Source organism: Lampetra fluviatilis, chromosome 65, assembly GCF_964198595.1.
Source record: "Lampetra fluviatilis chromosome 65, kcLamFluv1.1, whole genome shotgun sequence".
Classification (NCBI taxonomy): Eukaryota; Metazoa; Chordata; class Hyperoartia; order Petromyzontiformes; family Petromyzontidae; genus Lampetra; species Lampetra fluviatilis.
Genome location: NC_136339.1, coordinates 2280080 through 2305570, shown reverse-complemented (window position 1 = coordinate 2305570; position 25491 = coordinate 2280080). Strand labels below are relative to the sequence as shown.

The window sequence follows — 25491 nt, the reverse complement described above, 5'->3', positions numbered from 1 at the left end:
CTACTCGTCGCTGAGGGGGCAGGGCCCCTTCTCCTTGAGGCGGCACTCGAGGTTCTTGAGGAAGTAGTGCACCTTGTGCATGTCGTGCTTGAGACACGACAGGAGGTCGTAGGGGCCCAGCAGGGCCGAGCGGAGCGTCACATCGGGCCAGCCGTACTTCCGTTCCTTGGGAACAACAACAAACAACAACATCGGGACATGGACTAGACCGGGGCCAGACCTGGGCCAGACCTGGGCCACACATGGACTACACATGGACCAGTCCTGGGCCAGACCTGGGCCAGAGCTCGCCTAGAACTGAACCACACATGGACCAGTCGTGGGCTAGACCTGGGCCAGACCGGGACAACACATGGACCAGACCGGGGCCAGACCTGGGCCAGACCTGGGCCAGAACTGGACCACACATGGACCACACATGGACCAGTCCTGGGCCAGACCTGGGCCAGAGCTGGCCTAGAACTGAACCACACATGGACCAGTCCTGGACCAGTTGTGGGCCAGACCTGGGCCAGACCTGGGCCAGACCTGGACAACACATGGACCAGACCTGGGCCAAATTATTTGGGGTGCACCAACCGACCGGATAATGTAGTCACTACACCACTGATGATGTAGTTACTACGCCACTGATAATGTAGTTACTACACCACTGATAACGTAGTTACTACACCACTGATAATGTAGTTACTACACCACTGATAATGTAGTTACTATGTCACTGATAATGTAGTTACTACACCACTGATAACGTAGTTACTACACCACTGATAATGTAGTTACTACACCACTGATAATGTAGTTACTATGTCACTGATAATGTAGTTACTACACCACTGATAATGTAGTTACTACACCACTGATAATGTAGTTACTATGTCACTGATAACGTAGTTACTACACCACTGATAATGTAGTTACTACACCACTGATAATGTAGTTACTACGCCACTAATAATGTAGTTACTACACCACTGATAACGTAGTTACTACACCACTGATAATGTAGTTACTACACCACTGATAATGTAGTTACTATGTCACTGATAATGTAGTTACTATACCACTGATAATGTAGTCACTACGCCACTGATAATGTAGTTACTACACCACTGATAATGTAGTCACTACACTACTGATAATGTAGTTACTATGCCACTGATAATGTAGTTACTACACCACTGATAATGTAGTTACTACACAACTGATAATGTAGTCACTACACTACTGATAATGTAGTTACTATGCCACTGATGATATAGTTACTACACCACTGATAATGTAGTTACTACACCACTGATAATGTAGTCACTACACCACTGGTGATGTAGTTACTACACCACTGATAATGTAGTCACTACACCACTGGTGATGTAGTTACTACACAACTGATAATGTAGTTACTACACCACTGATAATGTAGTTACTACACCACTGATAATGTAGTTACTACACCACTGATAATGTAGTCACTACACCACTGGTGATGTAGTTACTACACAACTGATAATGTAGTTACTACACCACTGATAATGTAGTTACTACACCACTGATAATGTAGTTACTACACCACTGATAATGTAGTCACTACACCACTGATAATGTAGTTACTACACAACTGATAATGTAGTTACTACACCACTGATAATGTAGTTACTACACAACTGATAATGTAGTTACTACACCACTGATAATGTAGTTACTACACCACTGATAATGTAGTCACTACACCACTGATAATGTAGTTACTACACCACTGATAATGTAGTTACTACACCACTGATAATGTAGTTACTACGGCACTGATAATGTAGTTACTACACCACTGATAATGGAGTTACTACGCCACTGATAATGTAGTTACTACACCACTGATAAAGTAGTTACTACACCACTGATAATGTAGTTACTACACCACTGATAATGTAGTTACTACGTCACTGATAATGTAGTTACTACACTACTGATAATGTAGTTACTACACCACTGATAATGTAGTTACTACTCCACTGATAATGTAGTTACTACACCACTGATAATGTAGTTACTACACCACTGATAATGTAGTTACTACACCACTGATAAAGTAGTTACGACACCACTGATAATGTAGTTACTATGCCACTGATAATGTAGTTACTACACCACTGATAAAGTAGTTACGACACCACTGATAATGTAGTTACTACACCACTGATAATGTAGTCACTACACCACTGATAATGTAGTCACTACACCACTGATAATGTAGTTACTACACCACTGATAATGTAGTTATTACACCACTGATAATGTAGTTACTACAACACTGAAAATGTAGTTACTACACCACTGATAATGTAGTTACTACACCACTGATAATGTAGTTACTATACCACTGATAATGTAGTTACTACACCACTGATAATGTAGGTACTACGCCACTGATAATATAGTCACTACGCCACTGATAATGTAGTTACTACACCACTGATAATGTAGTTACTACACCACTGATAATGTTGTCACTACACCACTGATAATGTAGTTACTACACCACTGATAATGTAGGTTCTACGCCACTGATAATATAGTCACTACGCCACTGATAATGTAGTTACTACACCACTGATAATGTAGTTACTACACCACTGATAATGTAGTTACTACGCCACTGATAATGTAATTACTACACCACTGATAATGTAGTTACTACACCACTGATAAAGTAGTTACTACACCACTGATAATGGAGTTACAACGCCACTGATAATGTAGTTACTACACCACTGATAAATTAGTTACTACACCACTGATAATGTAGTTACTACACCACTGATAATGTAGTTACTACACCACTGATAATGTAGTTACTACGTCACTGATAATGTAGTTACTACACTACTGATAATGTAGTTACTACACCACTGATAATGTAGTTACTACTCCACTGATAATGTAGTTACTACACCACTGATAATGTAGTTACTACACCACTGATAATGGAGTTACTACGCCACTGATAATGTAGTTACTACACCAATGATAAAGTAGTTACTACACCACAGATAATGTAGTTACTACACCACTGATAATGTATTTACTACACCACTGATAATGTAGCTACTACACCACTGATAATGTAGTTACTACGTCACTGATAATGTAGTTACTACACCACTGATAATGTAGTTACTACGTCACTGATAATGTAGTTACTACGTCACTGATAATGTAGTTACTACGTCACTGATAATGTAGTTACTACACCACTGATAATGTAGTTACTACACCACTGATGATGTAGTTTCTACTCCACTGATAATGTAGTTACTGCACCACTGATAATGTAGTCACGACGCCACTGATAATGTAGTTACTACGCCACTGATAATGTAGTTTCTACTCCACTGATAATGTAGTTACTGCACCACTGATAATGTAGTCACGACGCCACTAATAATGTAGTTACTTCACCACTGATAATGTAGTTACTGCACCACTGATAATGTAGTTACTACGCCACTGATAATGTAGTTACTACACCACTGATAATGTAGTTACTACGCCACTGATAATGTAGTCACTACACCACTGAAAATGTAGTTACTACGCCACTGATAATGTAGTTACTACACCACTGATAATGTAGTCACTACACCACTGGTAATGTAGTCACTACACCACTGATAATGTAGTTACTACACCACTGATAATGTAGTCACTACACCACGGATGTAGTTTCTACAACACTGATAATGTAGTTACTACACCACTGATAATGTAGTTACTACTCCACTGATAATGTAGTTACTACACCACTGATAATGTAGGTACTACGCCACTGATAATATAGTCACTACACCACGGATGTAGTTTCTACGCCACTGACAATGTAGTCACAACGCCACTGATAATGTAGTTACTACACCACTGATAATGTAGGTACTACGCCACTGATAATATAGTCACTACGCCACTGATAATGTAGTTACTACACCACTGATAATGTAGTCACTACACCACGGATGTAGTTTCTACAACACTGATAATGTAGTTACTACACCACTGATAATGTAGTTACTACTCCACTGATAATGTAGTTACTACACCACTGATAATGTAGGTACTACGCCACTGATAATATAGTCACTACACCACGGATGTAGTTTCTACGCCACTGACAATGTAGTCACAACGCCACTGATAATGTAGTTACTACACCACTGATAATGTAGTTACTACGTCACTGATAATGTAGTTACTACACCACTGATAATGTAGTTACTACACCACTGATAATGTAGTTACTACTCCACTGATAATGTAGTTACTACACCACTGATAATGTAGTTACTACACCACTGATAATGGAGTTACAACGCCACTGATAATGTAGTTACTAAACCACTGATAATGTAGTTACTACACCACTGATAAAGTAGTTACTACACCACTGATAATGTAGTTACTACACCACTGATAATGTAGTTACTACACCACTGATAATGTAGTTACTACGTCACTGATAATGTAGTTACTACACCACTGATAATGTAGTTACTACACCACTGATAATGTAGTTACTACTCCACTGATAATGTAGTTACTACACCACTGATAATGTAGTTACTACACCACTGATAATGTAGTTACTACTCCACTGATAATGTAGTTACTACACCACTGATAATATAGTTACTACTCCACTGATAATGTAGTTACTACTCCACAGATAATGTAGATACTACACCACTGATAATGTAGTTACTACACCACTGATAATGTAATTACTACACCACTGATATTGTAGTTACTACACCACTGATAATGTAGTTACTACTCCACTGATAATGTAGTTACTACACCACTGATAATGTAGTTACTACACCACTGATAATGGAGTTACTACGCCACTGATAATGTAGTTACTACACCAATGATAAAGTAGTTACTACACCACAGATAATGTAGTTACTAAACCACTGATAATGTAGTTACTACACCACTGATAAAGTAGTTACTACACCACTGATAATGTAGTTACTACACCACTGATAATGTAGTTACTACACCACTGATAATGTAGTTACTACGTCACTGATAATGTAGTTACTACACCACTGATAATGTAGTTACTACACCACTGATAATGTAGTTACTACTCCACTGATAATGTAGTTACTACACCACTGATAATGTAGTTACTACACCACTGATAATGTAGTTACTACTCCACTGATAATGTAGTTACTACACCACTGATAATATAGTTACTACTCCACTGATAATGTAGTTACTACTCCACAGATAATGTAGATACTACACCACTGATAATGTAGTTACTACACCACTGATAATGTAATTACTACACCACTGATATTGTAGTTACTACACCACTGATAATGTAGTTACTACTCCACTGATAATGTAGTTACTACACCACTGATAATGTAGTTACTACACCACTGATAATGGAGTTACTACGCCACTGATAATGTAGTTACTACACCAATGATAAAGTAGTTACTACACCACAGATAATGTAGTTACTACACCACTGATAATGTAGTTACTACACCACTGATAATGTAGTTACTACACCACTGATAATGTAGTTACTACGTCACTGATAATGTAGTTACTACACCACTGATAATTTAGTTACTACTCCACTGATAATGTAGTTACTGCACCACTGATAATGTAGTTACTGCACCACTGATAATGTAGTCACGACGCCACTGATAATGTAGTTACTACACCACTGATAATGTAGTTACTACACCACTGATAATGTAGTTACTACACCACTGATAATGTAGTTACTACGCCACTGACGATGTAGTTACTACACCACTGATAATGTAGTTACTACGCCACTGATAATGTAGTTACTACACCACTGATAATGTAGTCACTACTCCACTGATAATGTAGTTACTACACCACTGATAATGTAGTTATTACACCACTGATAATGTAGTTACTACGCCACTGATAATGTAGTTACTACACCACTGATAATGTAGTTATTACACCACTGATAATGTAGTTACTACAACACTGAAAATGTAGTTACTACACCACTGATAATGTAGTTACTACACCACTGATAATGTAGTTACTACACCACTGATAATGTAGTTACTACACCACTGATAATGTAGTTACTACACCACTGATAATGTAGTTTCTACACCACTGATAATGTAGTCACTACACCACTGATAATGTAGTTACTACACCACTGATACTGTAGTTACTACGCCACTGATAATGCAGTTACTACACCACTGATAATGTAGGTACTACGCCACTGATAATGTAGTCACTACACCACGGATGTAGTTTCTACACCACTGATAATGTAGTCACTACAACACTGATAATGTAGTTACTATGCCACTGACAATGTAGTTACTACACCACTGATAATGTAGTTACTACGCCACTGATAATGTAGTTACTATGCCACTGACAATGTAGTTACTACACCACTGATAATGTAGTTACTACGCCACTGATAATGTAGTTACTACACCACTGATAATGTGGTTGCTACGCCACTGATAATTTAGTTACTACGCCACTGATAATGTAGTTATTACGCCACTGATAATGAAGTTACTACGCCACTGATAATGTAGTCACGATGTAGTGGTGGTATTGACGTGCGCCGACTGTGACAGTGATGGATCACGGGGCGGCGCGGGGTGCGGGGTTGGGCACGCGTTGTGGGCGTGGTGTGGACGCGCGCCGGGAGTGACAGATGACGGGGCGGCGCGGCGTGAGTGGTGAGGCACGATGAGATGTGGGAAAAGAGGATCGTAGCCAGCGCCCGGCGATTGGTCGAATAAGTGGGTGCTCGCAGCGACGTCCGCAGGTGGGGTATAAAGGGGGACGCGCGAGAGCACTCGAGGAGAGTTACCCAGTTGAAGACCCGAAGACGGAGCTGAAGACCTAGTGCATCCGAGTAGCTCAGGGGCGTTAGTCGCCGAGTAGCTAAGTGGATGTTGGTCATCCGAGTAGCTCAGTGGCGTTAGTCGCCGAGTAGCTAAGTGGATGTTGGTCATCCGAGTAGCTCAGTGGGCGTTAGTCGCCAAGTAGCTAAGTGGGTGTTTGTCACCCGAGTACTAAGTGGATGTTGGTCATCCGAGTAGCTCAGGGGCGTTAGTCGCCGAGTAGCTAAGTGGATGTTGGTCATCCGAGTAGCTCAGTGGGCGTTAGTCGCCAAGTAGCTAAGTGGGTGTTTGTCACCCGAGTACTAAGTGGATGTTGGTCATCCGAGTAGCTCAGTGGGCGTTAGTCGCCAAGTAGCTAAGTGGGTGTTGTCACCCGGGATACTAAGTGGGTGTTTGTCACCCGAGATATAAAGTAGGTGTTAGTCACATGTAAACGAGTTTGATAAAATAAAGAGTGTGTTACCCGTGAAGTCGTCTCCCGCCGAGTTACTACATTACAACTGGCGTCAGAAGTAAACCTGTCTTCAAGAAGTATGGACACAAGGAAGACTACCCGTACCCACGAGCGAGGTCGGGATGACGACGGCGTACCGGGGACACCGACCTCGGGAGTAGAGGACGAGGAGTTGCCGCCGATGCAGCACTTCGCGGTGATGGCCGACGCTCCGCTTGCCTCCGACACCAGCCTCCAGGACGCGCACTCCCGGTTGGCGGAGTTGCTACTCGCCGCCGCCGCTGTCTTGGCCGACATCTCCGTTCCGGCGAGCGGAAAAACGGCTGCGGGGGTCGTGGAGGAAGCGACGTTGGAGGATTCCCGCCAAAAGGCGCTTCGCGCCAAAAGTCTGGAAGTTGCCGCCGTTTTTGGGGGGCCGCCACCGATTGGCGGGAAAGACGGACGCCACGTGGCCGGACACCTCCGCGCAGCGCAGCCCACGTCATCAGCGCGCGCCGGAGCCCTCCATTTTGCGCCTGACAACCGAGCCGACATTTTACACAACTCCAGCGGAGCGCGGGAAAATCTCTCCGACGTCGACGACGATCGGGTCCTCCAGCAAAGATTGCCCGCGCTGTCGGCGTTCAAGGCGGATGGGGGCGACTGGGGAGCCTTCCAACGAAGGTTCCTCGCTCATCAGGTGATGTCGGGGTGGTCCGACACCACTGCCCTGCGTGCGTTGCCAGCGATGCTAGACGACGACGCGCTTGCAGCCTTCACATCTGCTGCAAGGTCGTCCCGCTCTACGCTCCAGGCCGCACTACACCTGATGGCGAAGGTGTTCGGGCCGCCCTCCACGTGTCGCCACCAGTTCTACGATCGGCGGAAGGTGGCTGGGGAAACGACGCTAGCCTACCGCACGGCACTACTCGCCTTGGCGGACGCAGCTTTTCCCCGCATGGATAAGGAGGGGAGGGACGCCATGGTGACGGAGCAGCTGCTGGTGTTGGCCCACGAGTTGGGGGTCCCCATCAACGTGGCAGACGAGATGGATATCTGCTCCCTGGCGATCGCCACGAGCATTCACGCGTACGAGGTCCTCAAACGCAAGCCGGGGGTCGTCTGCAAATGGCCGGGGAACGCGGCACTGGCCGCCACGATCGCCGAACCTCAGCCAGCTGCGGTGCAGGAGCAGGCCTTCGCTGCATCGCGTCCGGGGGAGTGGAGAACGGGAGGTCGTTCGCCCACACGTTCGCCCCGCAAGCTGGAGCAACCGAAACCTACGACGTCCGTCGTCTGCTACAACTGCGGCCTTCGGGGTCACGTCGCAGCCGGGTGCCGGGCCCCGCGTCAGCGCGCCGCAGGACCACGTCGGGACGACGACCAGGGCCACAAGTCATCCCAACAAAACCCGGCAAGTCGCGGCACCTCACACGTTCGGTCCACAAACACGGCACATTCGGGTCGCCGCTTCGCGGTGGGGGGTTCGCGGCTGGGTGCCGGGGGTTCAATTCGGCGAGGGGGGTCCGTACGCGGCCCGCAAGCAGTCGAGTGGTCCGAATTGGCCCACAGGATCGTGGCTGCGTCGGCCGGGTCGTCCGTGGTAACGGGGTTCATTGACGGGGTTGAGGTCCGGGTGCTTGTTGACACGGGTGCGTCGGCCACCATCATCTCGGACCTTATTTATAACATTCTTCCCGTCCAAAGTAGACCCCTTCTGCCAGTAGACGTGCCATTTTATGCGGCGAATGGGGGATCCCTGGGGATCATCGGCCAGATTCGGGCGACTATTTGCATTGGTGACATTAAATTAGCGGGCCCTATTTTTGTATCATCATCGCTGGCCGTTCCCTGTTTGCTAGGTACGGACTTTTTGTCAAAAATGCCCATCAAAATTCTTATAGATCAGGCCTGCATAGAGCTTCCGTCAGGTCGGCGGGTTGCCTTCTTGTCGAGCCCTACCAAAGTGCGCACGGTTTGTGCGACGGTGCAGGCGCTGGCGACTCACACTGTACGGGTGCCCCCGGGATCGCAAATGTTAGTACCCCTTCGGTTCAGGAAGCCACTCGAGGTGGGTGCGGAGGCACAGGGGGTGCTGTTGGGGCCGTCAAACAGAGCCAGTAAGGGCCTCGACTTAGCGGTTGCTCAAACCATGGTGAGAGGGGACAGTGAGCCGTTCGTAATGGTCCTGAATACGGGGTCGCGGCCGGCCGTAATTGCGCAGGGAACGGTGCTGGCTCACGCCGCGCCGCTACCCGTTGAGGAACGGCTCGTGGCTCAAGCAGATTTCACTGTCAAGTCGCATCCTCAAAGTGATGAGGGGACTGAGTGGTTGGACTCGCTGTGTGCGGGTTCTGCTAACTTGTCCGGGGTGCAATTGGGAGCATTGAGGGGTTTGCTCATCGAGTTTGCTGACGTGTTCAGCAAACATAAGTACGATATCGGCTGCACTGACCTGTTGCGCCACCACATAGCTACAGGGGACGCGGCCCCTATTCGTCAGAATCCCTTCCGGCTCAGCCCAGCCGAGAAGGAACATGTGCAATCGGCGGTTAATGATATGTTGGCGGCCGATATCATTTCGCCCTCTTCTAGTCCGTGGGGTGCTCCTATTGTCCTAGTAAAGAAACAGGACGGGTCCTTGCGGTTTTGTGTCGATTTCCGCCGTTTAAACAAAATCTCGATGGCGGATGCGTATCCGCTCCCCAGGATGGATGAGTCGCTGGATGCCTTGGCGGGAGCGCAGTTTTTTTCCACACTCGATCTGCTTTCTGGATTTTGGCAATTGCCACTCGATAACGAGTCTAAATCTAAAACTGCTTTCCGGACACCTGGGGGCCTATTTGAATTCAACCGTTTGCCCATGGGCTTACATTCCGCTCCCGCCACGTTCCAGAGACTCATGGAATTGGTTTTGTCGGGCCTCCAATGGGATACCTGTTTGATTTATCTTGACGATATCATCGTCTTTAGTCGGACTTTCGAGGAGCACCTCCAGCGACTGAGAGCGGTGTTCCTCAGGATGCGTTCCGCTAAGCTTAAATTTAAACCGGCTAAATGTTTTCTGCTTCGGGAATCGGTCAGGTATTTGGGCCATATCGTGAGTCGTTCAGGGATCTCGACGGACCCTGCTAAGACGCATTGCGTCAGCTCATGGCCAACGCCAACCTCGGTCACGGAGGTTCGTAGTTTCATTGGTTTTGCCTCCTATTACCGTCGTTTTGTCAAGCAATTTGCCACCATAGCCAAGCCCCTGCACGCTTTGACGGCTAAGGGTGTGAGGTTTCACTGGGGGGCGGAAGAGGAGGCTGCGTTCTGCTCCCTCCGTGACGCTTTGGTGCAGGCTCCCCCCTTGTGTTACCCCGATTTCACATAACCGTTTTTGCTTGACACGGACGCCAGCAATACGGGTATCGGGGGGGTGCTCTCACAGGTGGTCGGGGGGGTTGAACGGGTGGTCGCCTACGGTAGTAGGGTTCTTTCCCCCGCAGAACAACGCTATTGCGTAACTCTTCGTGAATTGTTAGCCATTGTGTTTTTTACACAGCAATTCAGGCCGTATCTTTACGGCCGTCATTTTACGGTCCGGACGGACCATGCGGCTCTACAATACGCTATGCGCGTGGCACAGCCATCGGGCCAATTGTCCCGATGGTTGGAGGTCCTTCAAGACTACCAATTCACGACCATTTACCGCAAGGGGTTGCGGCACTGAAACGCGGACGCCTTGTCGCGGTTGCCGCCGTGCACGGACTGCACATGTTTGTTGGGATCAGCGCGGTGCAAACCCCCGGTCGCCGGCACCCCGGGAGTTGCGCTCGCCGCCACTGACACCCCGGGAGAGGACGCCCCCACGGGGAGGGATTCGCTGTTGTCGTTGCCCCTCATTGAGTGGGGCCGCCTCCAGATGTCCGACAGCTCCCTACTGACGCTACGTCGGAAAGTTGGCGCTCCCGAAGAAGGGGAGGCGCGGGTCGGTTCCTGGGTGTGCAGACAGGGCCTTTTGATGAGGTGGGACAACATGTCCCGGCGTCACGTGCTCGTTGTGCCTGTTGCTATGCGGGGTAGGGTTGTTCTGGCAGCTCATGAACGGCTCATGCATCTGGGTTTTCACAAAACGCTCGCCCTAATCCAGCGAGACTATTATTGGCCGGGGATGGGTAACGACGTGGCGAATATTCTTAAGGGATGCGTAGGGTGCGCCAAAAGGAAACCGCCACCATTGGCAGCTAATCCACCGCTGCAATCCATTCAGGTTTCGCGTATAAACGAATTGGTAGCGTTGGGCATCTTGGGGCCCTTTCCGGTTACACCAAGGGGAAATAGGTTCCTGCTGGTTGGCGTGGAATACTTCACCCGATGGCCTATGGCATGGCCGCTCGCCAACCAGTCGGCTGCGGCGGTGGCGGACGCCTTTGTCCAGGGTTATGTGTTGGACAAGGGCGCCCCCGAACGCTTGCTGACGGATCAAGGGAAGAATTTTTCGAGCGTTTTGTTGCGCGAGGTGTGCGACCTGTTGGGTACAAAGAAAGTGCGTACTTCCCCCTACCACCCGCAGACTGACGGGATGGTTGAGCGTCTGAACAGGACGATTACGTCTATGTTGTGCCAACAGGTCTGCGACGATCAGGTTGATTGGGACTTACAGGTGCCGGGGGTACTCGCGGCCTATCGAATGGCCCCTCATGCGGCGACGGGGTTTTCCCCATTTTTTCTTATGTATGGGCGGGAGGCCGATCCGGCCATGGACGTCCAACTGGGGATTTCCCAGCCACGTGCAAAATCTAAATTGGCAGACCACATCAAATTTAATATCGCCAAATTGACTGAAGCGCGGGAGGCGGCAAGGTTGAATTCGCGGTCGCGGCAAATTGCAAACGAGAAATTGCATGAGCGGAGGGTGCATACGCATGATTGGAAACCAGGCGATAAGGCCTGGCTGCATTGTCCACATGCACCATTGGCTACGTCCCCCAAGTTGTTGAGACCTTGGAGGGGACCGGTGGAAATTGTGCGGGTTGCACGACCCCAGAGTATACAGATTAAATGGGGGAAACGCCGTTGGTATGTGCACCCCTCCCGACTGAAGCCCTATGCGGCACCGTGTGACCCCGTTCTGTGCCGTGACGACCGGGCGTGTGATGTGACCGTCGACTCGGGGAGGGAGGTGTCGCAGGCTGATCCTCACGTGTCTCCACCTGACCCACCCCCAGGTGCCTCGGGCTTGACGGCTGCTGACCGTCGAGAGCCTGAACCCCGGGGCACGCACGAGTCCTCGATGCCTGGCCGATGTCTTCCTGAACCGCCGGCACCACCGGACGTTCAACCGCGTCTGGTGCCGTACGACGGACCGGCAAGGCGGACTCGGGCTAGGTCTCAACAATTTTCATGAAGACGTTTTTTGCTATACACCGAGCTCGCCCGGTGTTCCCCTCTGCCGGGGTAATGTCCCGTTGTAGGGACGCTCGGAAGAAAAGGGGACACTGCACGAGTCGAAAGAAAAAAAAAAATTTTCCCATTTATTTTCTTTTGTTTGCATACACATTGCTATTGTCACTCGCCGGTTTGTATATATTGTTCTATTGTCGCGGTGGCATTGGTTGAGGGTTGCGGATGGTAGTGTTCGCGTCGTGTTGTGTTGTTAGCTTAGTTGTTGTTCTTGTTGTTGTGTTGTGTTACGGGGCACACAGGGGGGTTTGTATATTTTTATAGCAGCCGGGGCGGCTGCGAGCTATGTGGTAGGGGGTGATGTAGTGGTGGTATTGACGTGCGCCGACTGTGACAGTGATGGATCACGGGGCGGCGCGGGGTGCGGGGTTGGGCACGCGTTGTGGGCGTGGTGTGGACGCGCGCGCCGGGAGTGACAGATGACGGGGCGGCGCGGCGTGAGTGGTGAGGCACGATGAGATGTGGGAAAAGAGGATCGTAGCCAGCGCCCGGCGATTGGTCGAATAAGTGGGTGCTCGCAGCGACGTCCGCAGGTGGGGTATAAAGGGGGACGCGCGAGAGCACTCGAGGAGAGTTACCCAGTTGAAGACCCGAAGACGGAGCTGAAGACCTAGTGCATCCGAGTAGCTCAGGGGCGTTAGTCGCCGAGTAGCTAAGTGGATGTTGGTCATCCGAGTAGCTCAGTGGCGTTAGTCGCCGAGTAGCTAAGTGGATGTTGGTCATCCGAGTAGCTCAGTGGGCGTTAGTCGCCAAGTAGCTAAGTGGGTGTTTGTCACCCGAGTACTAAGTGGATGTTGGTCATCCGAGTAGCTCAGGGGCGTTAGTCGCCGAGTAGCTAAGTGGATGTTGGTCATCCGAGTAGCTCAGTGGGCGTTAGTCGCCAAGTAGCTAAGTGGGTGTTTGTCACCCGAGTACTAAGTGGATGTTGGTCATCCGAGTAGCTCAGTGGGCGTTAGTCGCCAAGTAGCTAAGTGGGTGTTGTCACCCGGGATACTAAGTGGGTGTTTGTCACCCGAGATATAAAGTAGGTGTTAGTCACATGTAAACGAGTTTGATAAAATAAAGAGTGTGTTACCCGTGAAGTCGTCTCCCGCCGAGTTACTACATTACAACTACACCACTGACAATGTAGTCACTACACCACTGATAATGTAGTTACTACACCACTGATAATGTAGTTACTACACCACTGATAATGTAGTTACTACACCACTGATGATGTAGTCACTACACCACTGATAATGTAGTTACTACACCACTGATAATGTAGTTACTACACCACTGATGATGTAGTCACTACACCACTGATAATGTAGTTACTACACCACTGATAATGTAGTCACTACACCACTGATGATGTAGTCACTACACCACTGATAATGTAGTTACTAAACTGATAATGTAGTCACTACAGCACTGATAATGTAGTCACTACACCACTGATATTGTAGTTACTACACCACTGATAATGTAGTTACTAAGCCACTGACAATCTAGTTACTACACCACTGATAATGTAGTTACTACGCCACTGATAATGTAGTTACTATGCCACTGACAATGTAGTTACTACACCACTGATAATGTAGTTACTACGCCACTGATAATGTAGTTACTACACCACTGATAATGTGGTTGCTACGCCACTGATAATTTAGTTACTACACCACTGATAATGTAGTTACTACACCACTGATAATGTAGTTACTACACCACTGATGATGTAGTCACTACACCACTGATAATGTAGTTACTACACCACTGATAATGTAGTTACTACACCACTGATGATGTAGTCACTACACCACTGATAATGTAGTTACTACACCACTGATAATTTAGTTACTACACCACTGATAATGTAGTTACTTCACCACTGATAATGTAGTCACTACACCACTGATAATGTAGTTACTACACCACTGATAATGTAGTTACTATACCACTGATAATGTAGTTACTACACCACTGATAATGTAGTTACTACACCACTGATAATGTAGTTACTACACCACTGATAATGTAGTTACTACACCACTGATAATGTAGTTACTACAATACTAATAATGTAGATACTACACCACTTATAATGTAGTTACTACGCCACTGATAATGTAGTTACTACACCACTGATAATGTAGTCACTACACCACTGATAATGTAGTTACTACGCCACTGATAATGTAGTTATTACGCCACTGATAATGTAATTACTACGCCACTGATAATGTAGTTACTACACCTCTGATAATGTAGTCACTCCGCCACTGATAATGTAGTTACTACGCCACTGATAATGTAGTTACTACACCACTGATAATGTAGTCACTACGCCACTGATAATGTAGTTACTACGCCACTGATAATGTAGTCACTACGCCACTGATAATGTAATTACTACGCCACTGATAATGTAGTCACTACACCTCTGATAATGTAGTCACTACACCACTGATAATGTAGTCACTACACCACTGATAATGTAGTTACTATACCACTGATGATGTAGTCACTACACCACTGATAATGTAGTTGCTACACCACTGATAATGTAGTTACTACACCACTGATAATGTAGTTACTACACCACTGATAATGTAGTTACTACACTACTGATAATGTAGTCACTACGCCACTGATAATGTAGTTACTACACCACTGATAATGTAGTTACTACGCCACTGATGATGGAGTCACTACGCCACTGATAATGTAGTTACTACACCACTGATAATGTAGTTACTACTCCACTGATAATGTAGTTACTACACCACTGATAATGTAGTTACTACACCACTGATAATGTAGTTACTACGCCACTGATGATGGAGTCACTACGCCACTGATAATGTAGTTACTACACCACTGGTAATGTAGTTACTACACCACTGATAATGTAGTTACTACACCACTGGTAATGTAGTTACTACACCACTGGTAATGTAGTCACTACACCACTGATAGTGTAGTCACTACGCCACTGATAATGTAGTTACTACACCACTGATAATGTAGTTACTACACCACTGATAATGTAGTCACTACACCACTGATAATGTAGTCACTACGCCACTGATGATGGAGTCACTACACCACTGATGATGGAGTCACTACGCCACTGATAATGTAGTTACTACGCCACTGATAATGTAGTTGCTACACCACTGATAATGTAGTTACTACACCACTGATAATGTAGTCACTACGCCACTGATGATGGAGTCACTACACCACTGATAATGTAGTTACTACGCCACTGATAATGTAGTTACTACACCACTGATAATGTAGTCACTACGCCACTGATGATGGAGTTACTACGCCACTGATAATGTAGTTACTACGCCACTGATAATGTAGTTGCTACACCACTGATAATGTAGTTACTACGCCACTAATGATGGAGTTACTACGCCACTGATAATGTAGTTACTACACCACTGATAATGTAGTTACTACACCACTGATGATGGAGTTACTACGCCACTGATGATGGAGTTACTACGCCACTGATAATGTAGTTACTACACCACTGATAATGTAGTCACTACAACACTGATAATGTAGTTACTACACCACTGATGATGGAGTTACTACGCCACTGATAATGTAGTCGCTATACCACTGATAATGTAGTTACTACACCACTGATGATGGAGTTACTACGCCACTGATAATGTAGTCACTATACCACTGATAATGTAGTCACTACACCACTGATAATGTAGTTACTACACCACTGATGATGGAGTTACTACACCACTGATAATGTAGTTACTACACCACTGATAATGTAGTCACTACACCACTGATAATGTAGTTACTACACCACTGATGATGGAGTTACTACGCCACTGATAATGTAGTCACTATACCACTGATAATGTAGTTACTACACCACTGATGATGGAGTTACTACGCCACTGATAATGTAGTCACTATACCACTGATAATGTAGTTACTACACCACTGATGATGGAGTTACTACGCCACTGATAATGTAGTCACTATACCACTGATAATGTAGTTACTACACCACTGATGATGGAGTCACTACACCACTGATAATGTAGTTACTACACCACTGATAATGTAGTTATTATACCACTGATAATGTAGTCACTACGCCACTGAATATGTAGTTACTACGCCACTGACAATGTAGTCACTACGCCACTGATAATGTAATTACTACGCCACTGATAATGTAGTCACTACACCTCTGATAATGTAGTCACTACACCACTGATAATGTAGTCACTACACCACTGATAATGTAGTTACTATACCACTGATGATGTAGTCACTACACCACTGATAATGTAGTTGCTACACCACTGATAATGTAGTTACTACACCACTGATAATGTAGTTACTACACCACTGATAATGTAGTTACTACACTACTGATAATGTAGTCACTACGCCACTGATAATGTAGTTACTACACCACTGATAATGTAGTTACTACGCCACTGATGATGGAGTCACTACGCCACTGATAATGTAGTTACTACACCACTGATAATGTAGTTACTACTCCACTGATAATGTAGTTACTACACCACTGATAATGTAGTTACTACACCACTGATAATGTAGTTACTACGCCACTGATGATGGAGTCACTACGCCACTGATAATGTAGTTACTACACCACTGGTAATGTAGTTACTACACCACTGATAATGTAGTTACTACACCACTGGTAATGTAGTTACTACACCACTGGTAATGTAGTCACTACACCACTGATAGTGTAGTCACTACGCCACTGATAATGTAGTTACTACACCACTGATAATGTAGTTACTACACCACTGATAATGTAGTCACTACACCACTGATAATGTAGTCACTACGCCACTGATGATGGAGTCACTACACCACTGATGATGGAGTCACTACGCCACTGATAATGTAGTTACTACGCCACTGATAATGTAGTTGCTACACCACTGATAATGTAGTTACTACACCACTGATAATGTAGTCACTACGCCACTGATGATGGAGTCACTACACCACTGATAATGTAGTTACTACGCCACTGATAATGTAGTTACTACACCACTGATAATGTAGTCACTACGCCACTGATGATGGAGTTACTACGCCACTGATAATGTAGTTACTACGCCACTGAAAATGTAGTTGCTACACCACTGATAATGTAGTTACTACGCCACTAATGATGGAGTTACTACGCCACTGATAATGTAGTTACTACACCACTGATAATGTAGTTACTACACCACTGATGATGGAGTTACTACGCCACTGATGATGGAGTTACTACGCCACTGATAATGTAGTTACTACACCACTGATAATGTAGTCACTACACCACTGATAATGTAGTTACTACACCACTGATGATGGAGTTACTACGCCACTGATAATGTAGTCGCTATACCACTGATAATGTAGTTACTACACCACTGATGATGGAGTTACTACGCCACTGATAATGTAGTCACTATACCACTGATAATGTAGTTACTACACCACTGATGATGGAGTCACTACACCACTGATAATGTAGTTACTACACCACTGATGGTGGAGTTACTACGCCACTGATAATGTAGTCACTATACCACTGATAATGTAGTTACTACACCACTGATAATGTAGTTACTACACCACTTATGATGTAGTTGCTACGCCACTGATAATGTAGTTACTACACCACTGATGATGTAGTTGCTACGCCACTGATAATGTAGTTACTACGCCACTGATAATGTAGTTACGACACCACTGATAATGTAGTTACTACACCACTGATAATGTAGTTACTACACCACTGATGATGGAGTCACTACGCCACTGATAATGTAGTTATTATACCACTGATGATATAGTCACTACACCACTGATAATGTAGTTACTACACCACTGATAATGTAGTTACTACACCACTGATAATGTAGTTACTACACCACTGATAATGTAGTTACTACACCACTGATAATGTAGTTATTATACCACTGATGATGTAGTCACTACACCACTGATAATGTAGTCACTACACCACTGATAATGTAGTTACTACACCACTGATGATGTAGTTACTACACCACTGAAAATGTAGTTATTATACCACTGATGATGTAGTCACTACACCACTGATAATGTAGTCACTACACCACTGATAATGTAGTTATTATACCACTGATGATGTAGTCACTACACCACTGATAATGTAGTTACTACACCACTGATAATGTAGTTATTATACCACTGATGATGTAGTCACTACACCACTGATAATGTAGTTACTACACCACTGATAATGTAGTTATTATACCACTGATGATGTAGTCACTACACCACTGATAATGTAGTCACTACACCACTGATAATGTAGTTACTACACCACTGATAATGTAGTTACTACACCACTGATAATGTAGTTACTACACCACTGATAATGTAGTTACTACACCACTGATAATGTAGTTATTATACCACTGATGATGGAGTCACTACGCAACTGATAATGTAGTTACTACACCACTGATAATGTAGTTACTACGCCACTGATAATGTAGTCACTACACCACTGATAATGTAGTTACTACACCACTGATAATGTAGTTACTACACCACTGATAATGTAGTTATTATACCACTGATGAGGGAGTCACTACGCAACTGATAATGTAGTTACTACACCACTGATAATGTAGTTACTACACCACTGATAATGTAGTCACTACGCCACTGATAATGTAGTTACTACACCACTGATAATGTAGTTACTACACCACTGATAATGTAGTTATTATACCACTGATGATGTAGTCACTACACCACTGATAATGTAGTCACTACACCACTGATAATGTAGTTACTACACCACTGCTAATGTAGTTACTACACCACTGATAATGTAGTTACTACACCACTGATAATGTAGTTACTACACCACTGATAATGTAGTTACTACACCACTGATAATGTAGTTACTACGCCACTGATAATGTAGTTACTACACCACTGATAATGTAGTTACTACACCACTGATAATGTAGTTATTATACCACTGATGATGAAGTCACTACGCAACTGATAATGTAGTTACTACGCCACTGATAATGTAGTTACTACACCACTGATATTGTAATTACTACGCCACTGATAATGTAGTTACTACACCACTGATAATGTAGTTATTATACCACTGATGATGTAGTCACTACACCACTGAAAATGTAGTCACTACACCACTGATAATGTAGTTACTACACCACTAATAATGTAGTTACTACACCACTGATAATGTAGTTACTACACCACTGATAATGTAGTTACTACGCCACTGATAATGTAGTTACTACACCACTGATAATGTAGTTACTACACCACTGATAATGTAGTTACTACACCACTGATAATGTAGTTACTACACCACTGATAATGTAGTTACTTCGCCACTGATAATGTAGTTACTACACCACTGATAATGTAGTTACTACACCACTAATAATGTAGTTACTACACCACTGATAATGTAGTTATTATACCACTGATGATGGAGTCACTACGCAACTGATAATGTAGTTACTACGCCACTGATAATGTAGTTACTACACCACTGATATTGTAATTACTACGCCACTGATAATGTAGTTACTACACCACTGATAATGTAGTTATTATACCACTGATGATGTAGTCACTACACCACTGATAATGTAGTCACTACACCACTGATAATGTAGTTACTACACCACTAATAATGTAGTTACTACACCACTGATAATGTAGTTACTACACCACTGATAATGTAGTTACTACGCCACTGATAATGTAGTTACTACACCACTGATAATGTAGTTACTACACCACTGATAATGTAGTTACTACACCACTGATAATGTAGTTACTACACCACTGATAATGTAGTTACTTCGCGACTGATAATGTAGTTACTACACCACTGATAATGTAGTTACTACACCACTAATAATGTAGTTACTACACCACTGATAATGTAGTTACTACACCACTGATAATGTAGTTACTACGCCACTGATAATGTAGTTACTACACCACTGATAATGTAGTTACTACACCACTGAAAATGTAGTTCCTACACCACTGATAATGTACTTACTACACCACTGATAATGTAGTTACTTCGCCACTGATAATGTAGTTACTACACCACTGATAATGTAGTTACTATACCACTGATGATGTAGTCACTACACCACTGATAATGTAGTCACTACACCACTGATAATGTAGTCACTACACCACTGATAATGTAGTGACTACGCCACTGATAATGTAGTTACTATACCACTGATACTGTAGTTACTACACCACTGATAATGTAGTTACTACACCACTGATAATGTAGTCACTACACCACTGATAATGTAGTTACTACACCACTGATAATGTAGTTACTACACCACTGATAATGTAGTTACTACACTACTGATAATGTAGTTACTACACTACTGATAATATTGTCACTACGCCACTGATAATGTAGTTACTACACCACTGATAATGTAGTTACTACACCACTGATAATGTAGTTACTACACCACTGATAATGTAGTTACTACGCCACTGATGATGGAGTCACTACACCACTGATAATGTAGTTACTACACCACTGATAATGTAGTTACTACACCACTGATAATGTAGTTACTACACCACTGATAATGTAGTTACTACGCCACTGATGATGGAGTCACTACACCACTGATAATGTAGTTACTACACCACTGATAATGTAGTTACTACACCACTGATAATGTAGTTACTACACCACTGATAATGTAGTCACTACGCCACTGTTAATGAAGTTACTACTCCACTGATAATGTAGTTACTACACCACCGATGATGTAGTCACCACACCACTGATAATGCAACTACTACCTCAGTGACGATTTTTTTTTAACTGTCCCTGGGCTCAGTAGCTACATCGTCAGACCGAGTCGACTTGCTTAAGGCTTAGTGGACCACGGGGAAAGAGCGAGAGACGAAAATCTACGACCTCCTGTATACCAGGCGAGGTAGTAAACATCTCCTAGCCACCGTGAAGATGATGATGATTATGATGATGAGGGAGATACACGAAAACTCTAAATATACAGCAGCAGGCGTCAGAGGCGGGATCAAATCCACGACCTCCTGTATACCAGGCGAGGTAGTTAACATCTCGCCACCGTGAAGATGATGATGATTATGATGATTAGGGAGAGACACGAAAACTCCAAATATACAGCAGCAGGCGTCAGAGGCGGGATCAAATCCACGACCTCCTGTATACCAGGCGAGGTAGTTAACATCTCGCCACCGTGAAGATGATGATGATGAGGGAGAGACACGAATACTCTAAATATACAGCAGCAGGCGTCAGAGGCGGGATCAAATCTACGACCTTCTGTATACTAGGCGAGGTAGTCAACTTCTCGCCACCATGAAGATGATGATGATTATGATGATGAGGGAGAGACACGAAAACTCTAAATATACAGCAGCAGGCGTCAGAGTCGGGATAAAATCCACGACCTTCTGTATACCAGGCGAGGTAGTTAACATCTCACAACATGTGGGAGGGAAAGCCACGCGGGGTAGGGGAGGGACAGGAGGGAGAGAGGGAGGGATGGAGGGAGGGAGGTGACGTGACGTGGAGAGGTTCACGAACTCACTTGAGCTGCCGTCTCCTTCACACCTCGCTGCTCGGGCGGTTTTGCCGAGTCACAAATCAAGACTTGCTCCTTGCCTCCATAGCACTGGGTCAAACACAGGTACCACACGGTCAGCACCATGGACAGCTACCTGATGAACAGCTGCCTCCTGCCTGCTGTGTTGACGATCAGCACCACGGACAGCTCCTCCTGCCTGCTGTGTTGATGATCAGCACCATGACAGCTCCTCCTGCCTGCTGTGTTGATGATCAGCACCATGACAGCTCTTCCTGCCTGCTGTGTTGATCATCAGCACCATGACAACTCCTCCTGCCTGCTGTGTTGATCATCAGCACCAGGACAGCTCCTCCTGCCTGTTGTGTTGACGATCAGTACCATGGACAGCTGCCTTACTGCTACATCCTGTGAGCTCTGTTCGTGATCAGATCAATGGGGAGCTACTTCAAGCCTGCTACGGTAATGATCTAGAAGCATGGACGGCTACAGCTGCGTGCTACGTGAATTATTAGAACCACGGACACGATGCACATTGCACGCGACGTTTCTGATCTTTACACGGCTCGCAGCTGCAACCCACTGCGAGACACGGGTAATTCAAGCTAAGCCGTCGAGGCTTAGATCCTCAGAGGTGGCCTGCGTCTGTCTCTATGAGGCACGGACTACACCGTCTTTCACCACGCGGAGTGGGATCTATTCAGCTTGAGTCAAACAAACTAAATTGAACATTGATCGACCGAAAGGTCCCCCAACGCAGGATGATGCTCCTGTCGCAAGAACAAACAACTCGTCGCTAGGACGCAACTGCCGTGAAGATGCCCGCCAGGCCTCATCCAGCAGTGAGTAGGATCTAAGGGGGCTGCTACGATGTTCAGATTGCAGCAGCAGCAGTAGCAGCAGCAGCAGCAGTAGTAGCAGCATCAGCAGCAGCAAGCAGCAGAAAGCAGCAAGCAGCAGCAGAAGCAGCAGTAGTAGCAGTAGTAGCGGCAGCAGCAGCAGCGGCAGCGGCAGCAGCAGCAGTAGCAGCATCAGCATCAGCAGCAGCAACAGCAGCAGCAACAGCAGCAGCAGCAACAGCAGCAGCAGCAGCACCAACAGCAGCAAGCAGCAAGCAGCAGCAAGCAGCAAGCAGCAGCACCAGCAGCAACACCAGCAACAGCAGCAGCAAGCAGCAGCAGTAGCAGCAGCAGCAGTAGCAGCAGCAGCAGGAGCAGCAGCAGCAGTAGCAGCAGCAGCAGCAGGAGCAGCAGCAGCAGTAGCAGCAGCAGGAGCAGCAGCAGCAGTAGCAGCAGCAAGCAGCAGCAGCAGCAAGCAGAAGCAGCGGCAGCAGCAGGAGCAGCAACAGCAGCAGCAAGCAGCAGCAAGCAGCAAGCAGCAGCAGCACCAGCAGGAGCAGCAGCAGCAGCAAGCAGCAAGCAGCATCAGCAGCAGCAGGAGCAGCAGCAGCAGCAAGCAGCAAGCAGCAAGCAGCAGCAGCAAGCAGCAAGCAGCAGCAGCAGCAGGAGCAGCAGCAGTAGCAGCAGCAGTAGTAGTAGCATCAGCAGCAGTAGCAGTAGTAGCAGCAGCAGCAGTAGTAGTAGCATCAGCAGCAGTAGCAGTAGTAGCAGCAGCAGCAGTAGTAGTAGCATCAGCAGCAGTAGCAGTAGTAGCAGCAGCAGCAGCAGTAGCAGCAGCAGCAGTAGTAGTAGCAGCAGTAGTAGCATCAGCAGCAGTAGCAGCAGCAGTAGCAGTAGCAGTAGTAGCAGCATCAGCAGCAGTAGCAGTAGTAGCAGCAGCAGCAGCAATAGTAGTAGCATCAGCAGCAGTAGCAGTAGTAGCAGCAGCAGCAGTAGTAGTAGCATCAGCAGCAGTAGCAGCAGCAGTAGCAGCAGTAGCAGCAGCAGTAGTAGTAGCAGCACCAGCAGCAGGATCAGCAACGGAAACAAAGAGGCGACCCGCCTCTGGCTGGCGACAGATTGCGAGCCCCATGAATATGGAGCCTCTCAGAGTTGTACAACCTGTGCACGTGAATGCCAGAGTTGACTATTAAACCGCGAGTTTGAATATTTCAGGCCAATTAATCGTTCCCCTCTCTCTCTCTCTATATATGTATATAATATCGTAATCTGACCCATCCTCCACACACTCATGTGGTCGTATATACGCTGCTGGCGCACACGCCACGATTGTTGTTCCGCGGATCATTGTACACGTGCAACAGAAGGTCAACACACGCGGACGCGCGCACGCACGCGCACGCAGACAAAGATCACCTGTACAGCCCTTGCCACCGTAGCGACAGCTGCTGTCACCGTGACACCTATTCTTGGGTTTTCGGTAAAGTCACCATGTAGGTAAAAAAATAAAACTAAAGTTAATAAAAGTAAAATAAAAATCACGACGTTTCGGAGGCAACACAAGCTTCCGTCTTCAGGTGAAACCGTCACAGCCACGACTGCTGCATCAAGTAAATGAGAAATTCCAAGAACACAGTCCTTGTATATATACTGGTTGAGGGTGGGAGGAGCCAAGGTAGGCCCTGGATATTATCGTGACACCTGCCAATGCAGAGTGAGACTACCGTGTGGTGAAAAGCACCCACGCCCGGCCGCCTTTGTCTCCAATCCCCCCTACACCCCCCCCCCCCACCAAGCCTGACTGGCGTTGCACCACAGACGCTGGCAAATGCGTGGGGGAATCGAACTCGTGGGGGAATCGAACTCGTGGGGGAATCGAACTCGTGGGGGAATCGAAGCCTTGTGCCAACGCCCAAACCCCCCCACCCACGCAAAACACAAATCATCTCACGCATCCCTTACCATGTTTCTTGCCCAAGCCCCCCCCCCCCCCCCGTCCAGCTCCCTACCCCTGTCGGATTGTGTGAGGCTAACAAGGTGATAATGGAACTTCACCTGCCTCACCATCTCCCACCTCCCCGCCATAGGAACGTGGCATTTCCACCACTGTCTGAAGGCTGGTAATGGGAGGTGAGCACCAATGGATC

General features: G+C 46.1%; 1 protein-coding gene across 1 annotated transcript in view; it reads right to left on the bottom strand.

Moving 5' to 3' along the window:
* Window positions 1-25491, bottom strand: part of LOC144951987 (uncharacterized) — a 62726-nt gene continuing 37235 nt past the window's right edge. Inside the window, exons 8-9 of the mRNA XM_078882363.1 lie at window positions 22512-22595; window positions 1-165 (exon numbers count right to left, since the gene is read on the bottom strand). Of these exons, the coding sequence (XP_078738489.1) occupies window positions 1-165; window positions 22512-22595 (249 nt within the window). The remainder of the gene's footprint in view (window positions 166-22511; window positions 22596-25491) is intronic.